The sequence below is a fragment of the Mytilus californianus genome, unplaced genomic scaffold (genome assembly GCF_021869535.1).
Source record: "Mytilus californianus isolate M0D057914Y unplaced genomic scaffold, xbMytCali1.0.p SCAF_14, whole genome shotgun sequence".
In the NCBI taxonomy this organism is placed as follows: Eukaryota; Metazoa; Mollusca; class Bivalvia; order Mytilida; family Mytilidae; genus Mytilus; species Mytilus californianus.
The window spans coordinates 36,771,898-36,789,247 of NW_026262626.1; the positions used below are offsets into that span (position 1 = coordinate 36,771,898).

Consider the following 17,350-nt stretch of genomic DNA (forward strand, 5'->3'; position numbering starts at 1 on the left):
ACTCCTCTAAAACCACACAACAGAATTTCATGAAACTTTATAGATAATAAGGACATACTATGTGGATGTGCATATCGACAGGAAATTATGATTCAATTTTTTTTTCTAGGAGTTATGCCCCTTTGCACTTATTGGCCTGAATATACTACTGCAACAGTTTGTCATCGCAACTCCTCTGAAACTACACAACAGAATTTCATGAAACTTTGTAGATAATAAGGACATACTATGTAGATGTGCAAAACGACAGGAAATTATGATTCAATTTGTTTTAGGAGTTATGCCCCTCTGAACTTATTGGCCTCAATATACTACAGTTCGTCAGTCCTTTTTTTGTCATCGTAACTCCTCTGAAACCACACAACAGAATTTCATTAAACTTTGTAGATAATATGGACATACTATGTAGATGTGCATATCGACAGGAAATTATGATTCAATTTTTTTCTAGGAGTTATGCACCTCTGAACATATTGGCCTCAATATACTACAGTCCGTCAGTCCTGTTCTTGTCATCGCAACTCCTCTGAAACCACACAATAGAATTTCCTGAATATTTGTAGATAATAAGGACATACTATGTAAATGTGCATATCCACAAGAAATTATTATCAGTTGACTTCTGGAGGAGTTATGAGTCTTTTAACTTAGGATTCTAGTGAGATTTTGTTTGACAACTGACAACGTGGGGGCGTGGGGGTATGTGAGCCTGCTCACCAAGATTCTTTAATTTTTTCTGTGTACGTACGGAATTTTGAAACAATTAAAAGAAGTTGATAAATGAAAACCGAACTCTCAGTTAACGTAATGTTTATCTTTCAGTGCCTTAAACAGTATTTAGAAAGGGGAATCGCATTGCTAGTTGAAAAGAAACAAAGCGAAAAACAGAATACAAGATTAGATACAGCTGGCATCAATGTTACTGCTGCAGTAACGATTGTCTTCTTACAAGACTATTATAAAGTGGTTTTAAATGTATCAGTTATATCTAACCTTTGCACAGCATTATTACCGAACATCAGTACTAAACAGACCTGTTCAAATGATTTGCAGGAATTGAAGAAGAATTTTTTAAGTTTAGAAGGGTATGAATAATTAGCGCTAATATTAACTATTAATTGGTTAACATGCAACAAGTTTTCTGAAAATATAAGCTTGTTGATGCAAACGCTCATAACTGCACAATTAACAAGTTCCTTTTTCACAATTAATTATTTGTTTTAATAGTATTGATATGCTAAATAACATTGTCTCAAAGTCATTACGCGAATGACATACAATTGGTGTATGCATTTGATAGATTTATTATATTAACGTTTGTAGATAAATTGTAACTTTCCAGTTATATTTTCAGTACAAGGGATATTTGTTTTGTGTTAAACGTTCTTTTTTTTATACATTTATTATATTATAGATTGTGGCTTTTCATTTATACAGTTTTTCTCTGGTCTCAATATGAATCATTATATACAATTTTGACTACCGATCTTAAAGAACTCACAGTAACAAAATGCCAGTTAAAGTACATTACAACTCATAAGCAAATCATGTTTCCCCAAAACTAGATATATTCCAGTACACATTCATTGTAAAGACTTCATATACAGCCTGAAAAAAACGACCTAATTAATATTAGTATCGGCAGTATGTACGATCGCTAGTGTGCATAATACATGTTTAGCTAGATTTAAATTTATTTACAAGAACGTAAATGTTATTACCGATAAAGACAAATTGCCTTCTGAAATAGAAACCATTAAATACAAACAGAAAACGTTTGCTCTGTTCATTTTATGAAATGTTTGGTTGTGTTTGTGTCAATTTCGCCGGAAGGCATTTTAATATGACATACGATGATGATAATGATGGATGGTTGATGGATGACTGTTTAACGTCCAACGGCAAATTAATAAGGATATTCAAGACGAGAAAATGTTAATGTTATTCGAATATTTACCTTGCTTCATACTAGACCGACAGGCGGAGCCAGATTTCTAACGTGCTAGTTCACAAAGTAACATTCCACACATGTCACCTTACTCGGCCACATTATTCTATATCCGAGCCGACCAGTGTTTGCTCTTACTTCTTGATGCTGCGTTCTTAACGGAAAAGCATCAAATACCTTATTTGGAGATCTTGATGATTTTATTTTCAGTTTAAAACGTTGAATCTGATAATTTTAGAGGGATCAACAGAACATATGAAACACTTAATAAATTTCTTTCTTTCTACGTGTTTTCTTGGATATAAATACACCTCGGACACTCAAGCGTAAAACTTTGAAATGAAAGCCAATAATGTATAAATACCCGACGAGCTGCATGACCTTAAACTAGTATTTATCTAATGTCAACTTTGTCCAAGTGAGACTGAACCTTTGTTTTTAAACTACTTCCTAATTTATCAAATAATAATTTTAGGGTAAGTTATAAATCATGTGAGTACCAAATCACTGACTACTGGTCGTATGATAACCTCAAGGACTTGCAATGATGTCAATCTAGTTCTTCTTAATGTAAATGTCGCCTCATGAACATCATAAATGCTGTGCGTTTGTATCGCTTCTCTGGTTTAAATTATTTACGAACACTCAAACCCAAATATTTAAAAGCGTAGTATGTGTATAAACCTTAATATGTGAAGAACTATATGACTAAAAGGTCCCGAAAACTACTAGCCATATTTATCAATGGTCAATATTGCCAGATGGACCTGTTCACTCAGTTTTTAAATGCGCTATGCATAAGTTATCAACGACAAATTTAAGAACGGTACTAAAAATGAAAACAACACCTTATAAATTACATCCGATGCGATTTTCTGAATTAATTTTAATTTTCATTAGGAACAAAGACGAATATTTGAAAGCCACGGATGTATAAAAATCGTAACAGTCAAAGAGTTTTATGACCAAAAAGGACCTAATATAATAGCCAAATCCCACGAAATTCAATTGTGCCTGAGGGAGTTTTAACTTTTTCTGAATAATTTCTAATTTATGAACTGAAGTTTAAGAAATGTTTGTTATAAATCACGTCAATTCTGAAGTACTGACTTGGGAGCTGATGATACCTAGTGTGTTATCAAGCGTGTGAGTACTGAAGCGTCTTACTAAATTTATTTCATCAGGAACGGTCAAACCCAAGCATTTAAAGGCAAATAATGCATAAAGAATCTGAATATTTGAAATACAATTTTACCCAAAGGAGTTTGAACCATAGTTTCTTTATAATATGCTGACATATAAATAAAGAATTTAAGAAAATTATGTTCAAAAAGTCATATCAGATGTGAGCAACGAAAATAACAATATGTAGGTAAAATAATTAGATATAAGTGTGATATGAATATTTATTATATACTTAGAGTAAATAACTTATAAGTTTTACTGTATGATAATATTAGTTATCTTGGTGTAATCAGGGGTGTACAGAAATTTACACCGGTGTAAAATTCTGTACACCCCTGATTACACCAAGATAACGGATTTATTTCTTATGAAGCGTTCCTTTACTCATTTTTAAACCGGGATGTAAAGTTGAAAAATGCTAATGAAAAATCTCCAGTGCAAAACTTTTTCAATACCGATGTTGCGGCGCATTGTCAAATATTTTTTTTTAAATTTTCTTTATTTTCATGACATTTGGAAATTTTTGGTGTTTTTTTAATTTTGTGGAAAAAAATATTTTCACTTTTTCATTTTTTTTTATTTTGCATATTTTTTCCTTAAATTTTGCAAAATATTAATTTTTTGGAATTGTTGGCAACATTTTATTTACCCCCGGGTGATCAAGGGTTGGGTGTTATTTACACATGGGTAATTAACCAATCAGATTGCAGGATTTTTGCTGCGTAAAAAATAATACAATGAAATTTACGTGTATTCTATATTTTCCGAAATGGTGTTTAGCGGACTGGTATGAAAAATTTGTTACATGCGTCTGGCTATTATCACATGCCTTTTCGTAACGTTATCGCATGGCATTCGGGCGTTACTTAGCAAATTACGGAAAATACACCTCAATGGTACGTTTTCAGTGAAAAACATAACAAAGTAGGATAGGGTACAAAATAATTATTATGAAACAGGAAAAGATATCATGTAGAATGTAAAAAACAAATGATACAATAAATGCATTTTTCAAAGTTTCCAGCAAAATTTAGAAAGTTACTTTACAAATGTTGACCTTACCAAACAGTGTTCATTATGTTTTGTTGAATGTTTTTTATCGTCAATATAAAAATATATTAAACTGTTGTTTTTCTCCTCTGTTGAGGCATATGACAGAAATATTACATATCGGATGTATTACATTTGGCGTCCAACGTTCGTAAACTTTTCACGTTTTAAACTTCTAGTTGAGAACCACTTAAGAGGATCAATATATTAAACTGTTATTTTCTCCATTGTTGAAGCATATGATAAAAAGATCATAACATGTCATTTGTTTCATATCAGATGTATTATGAGCTCTCGGTCAATATCAGCCCTCGAGTCTTTAAAAAAAAAACACGTCATAAATCATGTCAGATTTGAGCAACGGGGAAAACAATAATCTGTAGTTAAAATATTAAGATATTATTCTGATATACATTTATCATAAAATTATAAAAGGCATTCTTTCAATGATGATTAAAACAAGGCATTTGTGGTCACATTTATTTGACACTTTTGTAGATGAAATATATGTAAACGGCGGAAAACGTTTTTAATATTTCTGTTCAATCAATCGTTTAAAGTTTTGAATAATGGAATAAATTAAATTGATAATTAATCCCGTACTGTTGATGTACCGATAAACTTGATATAAAGGACATCTCTGTTGCAAGTCGTTTCATTTAAAAATAGACTTTATATAGCATTTATTGTTTTTTTTTCGTCGCAAGGCTAACAAAAAGGTGTTTAAGTGTTTTGTATTGTAAATGACTAACATAAATATATCAGCTTTTGTGATGATCAATACATGAAGATCACAAAAATGTTTATATAAAATCAAAACTACATATAAAACGGCTTTTCATCATATGCTTATAGAAAATAATGATATAATTGTATCCCATGATAAAACTAATTTGTACATATTTTTATTCATTACATTTCAAGAATTGCTTTAGCCGTGTGACATGACTTTTGTTATCAACTGCTTACGGTTTTAGCCGTGTGATATGACTTTTGTTATCAACTGCTTCCGGTCTATATCAACTGCTTCCGTTTTATATCAACTGCTTCTGTTTGCTATCGCCTGACATTTCGACGTCATTCGGCTAAATCCGGAAAAAACACATCAATGGTACTTTTTTGTGTAAAACAACAAAGTTGGATAAAAAAATTACTGGGAATCAGAACAATATATTATTATAAAATACAAAACAAATATTACAAGAAATGCATTTTTTCAAAGTTTAAAAAATAGTTTTTGTCTGTATGTCTTTTGCTGAAGTATATGATAAAAAGAACATAACATGTCATTTTTCATATCAGACCCCTTATCAGCCCATGGTCAAAATCATCCCTCGAGCCTGTCGGCTCTCGGGCTGATATCATGACCTAGGGCTGATAAGGGGCTGATATGAAAAATGCCATGTTATAATCTATATTTATACATCAGGACAAAACAGCAACCATTACATGTCAATATTTTTTATAGCTGGTAACAACCAGCTTCTGAATGATGTCAAAATCACAAAAAATTATCAAATAATCTAAAATAAATAATGGCAAATTACATTTTAAATGACATTTTACGCAAATAATCACATAAATATGCTTTATTATTACTCTGTTTTATCATCTCAAAAGAATGAAAGCATTATACAAAGTTTGTCCAAATGTCATGTAGTTGAAAAATGTATAAGGGGTCAATGATAAACTCTGCAAATGGGAGAATGAGTTTTTAATCTTAGAGGTATGAACTAAATTGGAATGTAATTTACTGGGTGTAAGTGTTCGTTGGAAATAAAAATATTTAAGAAATATTTCATTAGGCTTGTATTAATATTGCAACGCCTTGGCCCTTTATGTTAGACATTTTACTATTACTTTTGATGACGTAAACTGAATTTGTGACGTGCTAAAACGATTTACAATAACATATTAAGACAGGCTTGGATGCAGTTTAATGATTTTATCACTTCTATTTGAAAAAATAAGTTTTCAACAAATAGGTATCGTCGTTTATTTATGTTTTCATGTTTTGACATATTTTAGTTACACATTCATGCATTTTCTCCTTGAATGACGTTCTTTACACTGCTTGTGCTCGGGTAAGTATTTCATTAAAACATTCAACGTGGGAGTAAGACTGGTACGACCCAAACAAATCATGAACATGATGCAGTTGCATATCAACTGACATATCAATAGATTCGTATCTTACCACGGGTGTGTATTGAAAGCGTATGAAAAAACGTCATATTAGAATATAAGAAAGTCAATAAAACGCATTCCAGTTAGTAAAAAATGCTAATGCGGAACTACATTTTTTTGTTTTTTGCAGGAAGTTGAAAGAGAGGCTTTTAAATTTTGTCAAGTCTTTGTTGCGAGGAGAAAGGCCATTTCGGTTATGGTTGTACTGTTTACCTACATTACATTATATAGAAGGCCGATATCAACCCTTTCAGACAGCACCTGCGAGTACAAATCACAGAGATGAAAAGCCAGTATGGTGGGGAATTGACAGTTTCAAGTTGGAATTGGATACTTTCAAGAGACGACCTGCTGTACTAAGGTTTTTATGAAATTTTTCGTTCACTGTGTCATTTATTGAAGGCCTGTTGGTGACCTTCTGCTGTTGTCTGTTCTATGGTCGGGTTGTTGTCTCTTTGACACATTCCCCATTTCCATTCTCAATTTTATTACTCCATTTTTCCTCTTCGTTCCTTGTTTTCACCTAAACTACGGACCTACAAACAACAATTTAAAAAAAATAACTTAAAATCAACATGCCCAGTAATTTTACATAATACTGCATCACCGGGTACTAATGAGATTCAAATTCTTGATTCAGGTTTGGTTTACACGTCCACTGCAGGCAATAATGCTGTGAGCTAATACGTTAACATCAGAATTAGCACATTTATATATTTAGAATAAAATGATATACCAGAAATATAAGAAACGAGTGCATCACTGTATAAAGTAAAATAACAAAAATACCAAATTGAAAGGAAAATTGAAAATGGAAAGTCTGTTATCATAGGCAAAATCAAAAGCTCAAACAAATCAAACAAATGGAGAACAACTATCATATTCTAATTTGGTACAGGCATTTCCTTATGTTGGAAATGATGAATTAAGCCTTGTCTTAAAGCACACCAAACCTCTCACTTGTATGACAGTCGCATCCAATTTCATTAGATTGACATCAATGTGTGAACAAAACAAACAGTCATGATATGTAAAAATGGTAAAAAATGGGGTACAGCAGTCAACATTGTATTACAATCTTAATCACATCATAACAAATAACTATTTCAAAATAGAAAAGCAAAATGGCATATAGACACTCTATAGACAAAGCACATATGCAAAATGAAAGACAAGTTTACAAAAAAATACCATAGCACAATAAAACAATGGCGGGATGTATAAATACCGATCAGCGCCCAAAAGGATATTACAATAATTCACTTAACAGTAGAGGTTAAAAATATACAAAGAAAAATAAAAAGAACATAATGATAAGTCATTTTTAGACGAAACGCGCGTCTGGCATGGGATCAATAATGAGTTTATTTACTAGTATGACCAAACGGAGTTCAATGACATTACAAATGCCAGTAATTTTAGAACAAAGTCTTTGACATTGAGAATTGCGGTATTGTTTTCAATTGTTATCACTAACCCACAGCAATATATTTTGAAAAACATTGTTTTTGTTTTGTGTTTGATGTGATACTTATGACATAATAGAGATTTAAAAAAAAATTACATACATACGTTACTCGACGGACGGACCTAATGGGACTGGTTATTGCTAACCATTGAATTTGATTAAATACGTCGCTCGAGTTTAAACAAAGTATTCCAAGACTTTTAAAATTACAAACTGGAATTTTCTTCCTTTAAAAATAATTTTATTTTAACAAAAAATTATAGAAATCTTGAATTTTTATTCATCACGTGGTTTATAAGATTCCCGCCTTTATTCACGGACACAAGATCACGTATAAACACACGTATCCCATACCTATCATACGTACGATTTGAGTAGTTATCTATTACGGTTTTGATTATGACAATTATTTGTCAATATACTTTGCAGATGAACGCCTCTTTACACTTTTTTTTGTCTTTCTTTATAGTTTATCTGTCTTTTTATTATATTTGTTGCGGGGGAAATATTTAGAAGGATATTTTTCTTACAATTTCAGAAATATCGAAACCGTCGGGTCTGGTTTTCGAAAGTATCTTATGACTAAGACATGTCTTATGATGGTCTTATGACATGTCATAGTCGTAAGAAATGTTTTCGAAAGTGTCCCAAGTTACGATATATCATAACCTTGTCGTAAACTTCAACACCTCGCGACATGACTTATGATGGTTTTATGATTATCAACTAAAATTTTAATTACTTTTCATGTATAATTTTATGTTCATTACAATAAAAATAATAACTGTGTTGCTCAGAAGGCTAAATAGTAAAGATTTGTTCTTCTCCATTTTGCAATTAAAATTTGAATCTCCTTCGACGTAAAATTTGGACTCCTTTTCTTACTCATGATTTTGTATAATAACTATACACATTATTTCTTTCCTTATATAGTACTTTATTTACGTATTTGCACGGGCATTTCGTTAAGCGGGTGCTCGATGTACTGAATCTTAAATGTATTCACAATCAAATAATACTTCATGTATGATAATACGTAAACGCGAAGTTCAAGATTTTTATCATATATACAAACTAAATTTAAACAAACTCAGATCAACTCAGATTTTAATTCTTTTTCCATGTGTTCTCATATATAATTTCATGTTTATTATAATGCAAAAATAAAAAAATAAAATATTCGTAAATAATAAGAATCGTAATAACTATTATGTTCATACTTATTATTCTTATATTTCTTTTTATCATTTTTTAATTTATATACAGTCATAAGAGCATCAAAGGTATGACTATCTTAAGACAGCTTTGATTTACATTCTATGACAGATCATATGATAGTCATAAGATGGTCATAAGATGTGTCCTAAGATATATCTTATGACATATCTTACGATACTTTCGAAAACCAGGCCCCAGAGTTTGTCAGAATCTGTCTCTTTATAAAAGTTGAAAATTGAGATAAAACTATCGCTTCCATTTAATTTCTAAACAAATGTATTTTTCATTTATATCAAAATATTTTGATAAAAAAATCCCTATATATATATATATTGATTTTAGAATTAAGGTGTAATCGATTATGGATTGTTCTGTATTAATTTGTTTAAGGGGAATTCTATCGGAGTCCAAAAAGAAAAGACATTTTTAGGCAATTTTTTTATATCCCTTGAAGTAAATTAACTTATAGTATATATTTTATTGATAAACAAGTAAAAGGGGGTCACCGAATTCATTTTACTGAATAAATCATTAACGGAAATGTGTAAGGTAAGAAACATTGAACAACATAATATAATAAGATTTCGTTGCTAGATGCGGATTCAGGATAATGAAAAGGGGGGGGGGGGGGGGGGGGGGGTATAGGCAACGTTAGAAGTGGAACAAAAATTATAAGATTTAATAGGATGTAGGGACATATATATAAGTGTTCGTTGCATATGTATTTTACGTATTCATATTAAGGACGAGAAGATGAATATGAACCAAACCAAACCGTAGGAAGACATGTCATCCTACCCGGTCACATGAGTTTGACCCCGGACCGACCAATCTTTCCTCTAACTCCTAAATATTGCGTGCTTGACAGAAAGGCAGCCAATCTTCGATCTGAAACGTGCGAGGATCGAGCCCAAGACTTCCCGCACTCGAGCAGTGCTGTTCATTGGCGCAATGAGGCAACCGCCTCACCAAATATTTGACCATTAAAAAAGAGAGATAAAGAGAATTATATACCTTGTACGTCATAGTATAAAGTATACTGAGTGACGACGGTTCAAAACGTTGACTGTTTTACTCTTTACTCACTCATTCCTCATTATTAACGTCTTTAAAACTTTCTTTCATAAAATGAATATGTTAGATGCTAATATCTTTTTTAAGTAACATACAAAGTGTTACATCTTATAAAGTCTATCCAAATTATTTTTGCAAAGAATTCCGCTCAAGCCGGTGCTCGGGGCCGTCTTAAACCTGCAGTGAGGTGAAAGTTTTTTTGCTCCGTGTTGAAGACCTCATTGTGACTTGGAGATAAAGAACAGCAATAAAAGCGCTGTTCCTTTGCTTTGTGTGTGTGTTTTTTTTTTTAAATTTTTCTGTGCATGTACTGATTTTGTGTCATGGATGAATATCCCATATCCTTTGTTTTTCTATTAAAGTATAACTCGCAAAAAACTGATTCAAACAAGTGGTCATAACTGTGAAACTGATATGATGCTTGATTTTTTTTTGAAAACGAACTTGTGACTTTTGGTGGACAAAATTTCCAGCAGACACTTGGCATTCCTACATTTTATGTAGTACTCTTCTATCTTCGTTAATATAAGCAAGACTTAATAGTTCACCCAGTTATTATCATGCATACATTTTGAAAAAAGCTAAAAGTATAAAGTTCAAAGACATAGTGCATCTTAAACTTAATATCCCCAAATCTGTACAAAAGCATAATAGAGGAGGTCATACATTTAATATGTCAATTATTTTTGTTTTGATCAGGACCTGTCTGCAACTGAATACTGAGAATTAAACATTAAACCAGCAGTTTCCTTGAAATATATTGAATTAATGCGCAGTAGAAACATATTATTTCATGATAGAATGCCACAAATCTGGACTTTTCATAGACAGGATATTTTTGCTAGCGTATGACCTATCAAGAGTATGATCACCTACACCTATTTTGCGATTCATATTTTCAATTAAACGTCCACTCCCTATTGGCATTGACGTCTTTTAACAAAGGTGAGGCTTTGACTGCCAAGATTCAAATTATTTGCCTCACCAGAAATAAAATTCAAATTACGCTACTGTCGATTGATTGATAGTTGATTGCTTAACGTCCAGTGTCAAATATTTCATGCATAATTAACGTGTAGAGAGCGCGGCATTCTCTCTACGAAAGGCATCGGATTTAACGTTCCCACTCTGACCGGGGGGCTGCTTACTTGCACAGCCCGCACGCACAACCAAACGAACTCCCCACTTTGGCAATGGTTAAACTTCCGATCGGAACAAGACCAATAGTGACCATATTTCTATTCCCCCATTTCCCTTTGAGGGGTTACTGTCGAGGCGAGCGCGCGACCAAAGAGACAGTTATGAATATGGAAATAACATATACATGTACGTGTATTAATCAAAACATTTGCAACAAGAGTGTGTGGCCTTAAGACACCATGCCCCTTCACATGATCATATTTCCATGTTCAGTGCACCACTAAATTCGGGTCAAATTAATTTGGAATAAAGTTTTAAACGTTTTATATTTTAAACAGAACGGAAGGACGGATGGATGCACAGACCAGTAAATATAATATCCCCTTGCAATCATAAGTTGGTCATAAAACTAAAAAGATCACCCTACTTAACAAAACTTCAATCAAATATTCCGTACATGTCCGTTTTTATACGTTTCATAAGTTAAACGCCAATCGTTTTTGAAAAAAAAAAACAATTTAAGAGCAATGACGTTAAATTGCGCATACGTTTGCACGGGTTCTTCCTAGATTCCATGCATCATTATAATTAAAGACAAGATATAAAAAAATTAACTGATTCAGTTAAATGTAATCATATTTTTTCTTGAAGATGGGTCCTCATAAATTCCATTTGATAAAATTCTACGGAAAGATGACAAAGTGCTATCAGAAAAATGCATCAGTGATCTTAATTTTTACCTTTTCCAAAAGTATCTTGAAATAAATTTATATATATTTTTCAGTTATTGATTTAATAACAAATAACATATTTGAGAGCTGTATTTTTTCATTAACAGTAAATCATTGAATATTGATGCATTGATTTTATTTCTTGAGTAAATGTTACAAATGCGGTTAGATACATGTGCGCACATTTTATAATCAACACATATTTACATTTCCGGGCTTGCAATCTGTAACTGTTAGTACTTTTAGATCGACTTATGTCATTGGTAATTTTGCTAGCTGATTTATGCATTACAGTTTTAGGAGTCAAACAGTTTTTAACTGATATTCACAATTTATTATACATTAGTGTTCCAGGACTTCGAAGGGGTCATGTTGTCTTGAATGTTGAGTTCGCTGACCAAACAAGCATAAGATAACGAGATGGATTCTTAAAAGTGTCTTTATTAGGGTGACAGTGAACCAGTTGTGTTTACAACATGTACAACTTAAAAAGTAATAACATGTTTAGAAAGATTGATAACTGCGTCATATAACAGGCAACTTTTTATAAGATTCATGAAATTAAAATAAATTTAGTAGCTGATTTTGGAAGAAGAAAAAAACACGTTATAAATTTCATGCGTCCAAAGCTCTTTTCTGTATTTTCCCCCACCAGGAACGCTCAAGCGAAATCATACATCGCAGGTCACCACATGTAACTTTTTTTTCGATAGGAATTGATGGTTATTCGTACCTCCCTTTACTGCAATATGATAGTCACCGTTTCCAAAAGGTCCAACCGCCGAAATGTAATGTATTGTTCATGTAAGTACAAACCCGCTGATAAGTTTAATTCGGTATGTCATGTTCAGGGAAAAGGAAGGGGATTGTGGTTTAGTCAATTGGAACATATTATTCGTCATTTATGAAACAGATATTCCATACAGTGATGGCGTCCTAATTAATTTAAGAAAGGATCATTCCAATTTAACCACCGAAACTCTTGGTTTGAATGTTCCTTGTGGGATCAAAATGTTCTGTCAAGGAAATCGATATTATGAAATGTAAGCCCTTGAATATCGTATCACTTGGGAGATAAATACTCTATATGCAGGCGCTGCTAGAATATTGCTATACAGACTGTAGAAGTGTATATGAATTACAATACTCACAAACTATGTATGAAGAATGTTATAGATTCTTATCTATATGATGTGATATGTATAATTGCATGTTACATTTTTCTAACTATAATTTAATTTGTTATCTAGTGATAAAGAGGTGCTAGGGTTGATACCATATTTTGAGTTGGACTATCTTCTGCCAAGGACACTTGTTGCCAGCATGTCGTTTACAGATTTCTTAAATATGAAAGAAAACTTATGCATTCCTGTTGATGTTATGCTTGCAGCAGTTGACTACTTCATCCCAACAGAGGTCAAAAATAATTATCTAACCGCTAGTCACATGCAGGTATAGACAGATACCATTTTAGTTTTATGTCCTAGTTAATATTTTAAATTATAAATGAAGTAATATAAACACTGGAATCATTTCCATGGTTGTTAAAGATTGCAGCTTTGAAAAAGATAAGTAAAGTTAATATAGCTGTAGTATTTAAAGGTAGTTAAACAGTACAGAGAAAATTGTAAATAAAATAATAAAAAAGTATGAAGATATTACTAAAAACGTTTGTTATATTAATGTGCAAAATAATACCATGTATTGTCTTCCATATTTCGATTTCAAGATTTACGTATATCGTATCTAAAACTTAAAGATGTAATGTTTGTAAAGAAAAATAGTTAATGAATAATTACTTTCATCTTTGCAAATAGAACACTTTACCAATTATATGTGTCCAAAGCGCTTTTCTAGTTTTATTAAATCAGAACCACTCAAAGATTCAGATTTGAAAGACATTGATCATGTTGATAAAGAAGAACAATTCACGTGAAGACATAAATAATAAAAAAAGACCTTCAAGTTATAGCCATATAAGATCAACTTTTCCACAGTCATTTGGTATCTTGGTTTTATAATGTTTTCTAAATTTTCGATTACGATATAAGGCAAAACAAACAGACCTTGATAGCTCGATTTTTCTCTTCGAATATCTAAGGGTGTATATTTATCAGTTTGGTTTGCTTTTGGTAGTCAAAACTCAGAGGAGAAGCAAACAAATAAAAGATAATACAAAAGACTCTGAAAATCTTTATTGATTTGATGATTTGCTGTAATAATTAGGTCCTTCCTTTTTCTTAGCAGAAATAGGTTTAACATTGCTGAAGGTTTTCACTGGTTTTATTATATACCTGATTTATATTAATGGTTTTATTGAACCCTACATATTCATAAACAAGCGATATTGTTCTGCTTACAGAATTAAGGAATTAAAAGCAGGAAGCAGTGTATTAAACAAATACACCTTTTTTGAGGTTGAAGAGAGGACCTGTTCCATTTCATTAAAATTGATACAAAACCCAGGATTTTAATGTGCTTCAATTTTTCTTTTTCCCCTTCATAAACGTAATAGACTGACGTGATACATCGTAATTTGCCATATTTAGATTGCTAAATTACGATGTTAAGAGAATAAATGCCTTTACAATGTAGAAGAAAGATTTTACGAATAAATTGAAAATGGCAACGACAACTCAACAAAGCCAAAATACATTGATAGATAAATTGCAAACGATGGCACTTCATCTCTGATTTTTATATATATATAAAAGAAGATGTGGTATGATTGCCAATGAGAAAACTCTCCACAAGAGACCAAATGACACAGAAATTAATGACAATAGGTCACCGTACGGCTTTCAACAATGAGCAAAGCCCATACCGCATAGTCAGTTATAAAAGGCCCGGAATGACAAATGTAAAACAATTCAAACCAGAAAACTAACAGCCTAACTTCTGTACAAAATAATGAACTAAAAACAAATATGTAACACAGCAACAAAACGACCACCACTGAATTACAGGCTCCTTACTTGGGACAGGCACATACAGAATGTGGCGTGGCTAAACATGATAGCGGGCGCCCAATTATATATATAGTCCTTAAGTTCGTCTTTGAAATAGTGTAAGACTAATCATGCCATACAATGGTTGAATACCTTATCCGTAGGCACAATGATATATTAACTAGGAAAAAAGAATAAACGTTCTAAAGCATTTCATAAACATCTAGATATGTAACATTAAAGACAGATTAAGGTTTAGCTTTTATCCAATATTCATGTATGCATATCTACCAATACTTTTTTCGGTCTTTTTGAGACTACCGTTTAAGTACTCATGTATTTTCCCTCGGTATCTCTCGGTTCATCTACGCTAGTCAACGACCCCGTACCATTCACTATTGGCAGATAAAGATAGAAAATATATATACAGTGTTGTGCCAGCTCGCGACAGATAGAAGCCACGCCCACTCCGACTACACCATTCTTGACCAATTGCAGCACTTGAACTCTGCAGTATGGAAGTGTAAAAATAATCGTGTCCAACGTTTGCCATGTTAGCAAATTTAATGAAGCAGAGAGCGCAAATATACGTTGCCCATTCCAGCATTTGCATGAGGAACATTCCCACGAACTTCAATCAGTTGGTTAAGAACTTTTAAAGTGTCACTTAATATCGTTCTTTCTTTTCGAGATGAACACTAGTTGATAATCTGCACACGGTTATTGTTTATTTACATTTACAACATTAACACGTTTCATCTCACAGACGTCTTTTAAATAGCTGCATCCAGTTACAGCTGCGACAAATGGAAATCAAAACCTGATGAATCCACAATTCTGACTAAATCTGCCAGTGAGAACAGTAAGGTCAGATCGTAACCCTTGGCTAGCGAAGATGCCCTCGGTTTGTCTGGTGTAGAATGCAGAACTCAATTACATCACATATCGTTAAATATTGTACTTATCTGTGCTGGATATATTAATTAATCAAACCGATATAGAAACCAAAATAAATGACTAAATAGTTAAGCAATTCGAATTGCAATCGAAAGCTCAAATATGAAAAGATATATGATCGACCATGTAATCAAAACATTTTAACTCATTGATGATTTGTATATTTACTTCCATGTTATATAATCGATGTAAATGAAGACATTTTTCCGTGCAAACATCAGCAAGCACTTTATCTTCTTTACACTTTTCTTTTACACAGAATTTCAAGACACTATTTTCCCTGGTTTCAGAATCTGCATGCAAGTCATACTCCAACAAGTAAGTATATTTAGTTTAAATTATTTATTTTCAAAGGACATAAATGAAAAATATAGAACAACAATTAGGTTTTTGAAAACAGGAACAGTATAACATGTTCAATGTACAAGAACTGCAATAATCGTTAACATTTAATACCATATTAAGAACTTTGATACAATGATTTGTACATGGGTAAACATTTTATCACATATCATTATTTTATAATATTATGATCAAGATCGAATTAAATATAAGAATGTTTCACTTGAACCTGTATAACACAAACAATATAAACTGATTTATTCTAAAACCAGTTGTTGGCATAATACGGGTTATGTTCTTCTCATATATTTTATAATGGTATGATACTAATCCCTAACAAAAGGGATTATGCTTGATATTCATATGATCTTTCAATCAGTTTAAATGAGGTCAGGAGCTGGCATGTTAGTAACTGCTAGTAGTCCTTTGTTAATTTATGTATCTTTGTCATTTTGTTTAGTTTCTTCTATTACCTATACTGACACCGGACTCGGACTTCTTTTAAACTGAGTTTTACTGTGTGTTTTGTTGTGTGTTTGTTTATTCTACTTTGTTTAGAGGTAAATGGGAGGGTTGAGATCTCACAAAACATGTTTAATTCGCCGTATTTTTGCGCCTTTCCCAAGTCAGGAGCCTCTGGCTTTTATTAGTCTTATATGTTTTTTTAATTTCAGTCTATTAGTTTATTTATATGTTTTAGAGTTTAGTGTGGCGTCCATTTTCACTTAACTAGTACACACTTTCGTTTATTGGCCATCTTAGGCCCGCTTCCGGGTGCGGGATGTTTTTGCTGTGTTGAAGACCAATTGGTGGCATTGCACTGTTTTCTGCTCTTTGGTCGGGTTGTAATCCCTTGACACGTTCCCCATTTCCATTCTCAATTTAAATAGTCATGTGCAAATTTAACAATACAAAAGAGGTAGCCCCTGCATGTAACAATTACCGTAGGACATTTGATATGGACGAAACGTTTAACTCCAGGGTTTTGGTTGGTCTCGTGTTGCTCATTCTTTGTTTTTCGATTTTATCGTACCACTTCTATTCAGAATAGATTGATGGTGTTAAGTAGTTGTCACATTAAAAAATATAATAAGGTGGGCTA

At 32.3% G+C, this 17,350-nt stretch overlaps 1 protein-coding gene across 10 annotated transcripts in view; it reads left to right on the forward strand.

Annotated features, from left to right (window-relative positions):
- Positions 1-17,350, forward strand: part of LOC127724635 (E3 ubiquitin-protein ligase rnf213-alpha-like) — a 1,011,139-nt gene that overhangs the window by 845,853 nt on the left and 147,936 nt on the right. For all 10 annotated transcript variants that reach the window (XM_052231639.1, XM_052231642.1, XM_052231640.1 and 7 more), the window contains 4 exons: positions 823-1,085; positions 6,501-6,731; positions 13,252-13,453; positions 16,166-16,224. In XM_052231639.1, the coding sequence (XP_052087599.1) occupies positions 823-1,085; positions 6,501-6,731; positions 13,252-13,453; positions 16,166-16,224 (755 nt within the window). The remainder of the gene's footprint in view (positions 1-822; positions 1,086-6,500; positions 6,732-13,251; positions 13,454-16,165; positions 16,225-17,350) is intronic.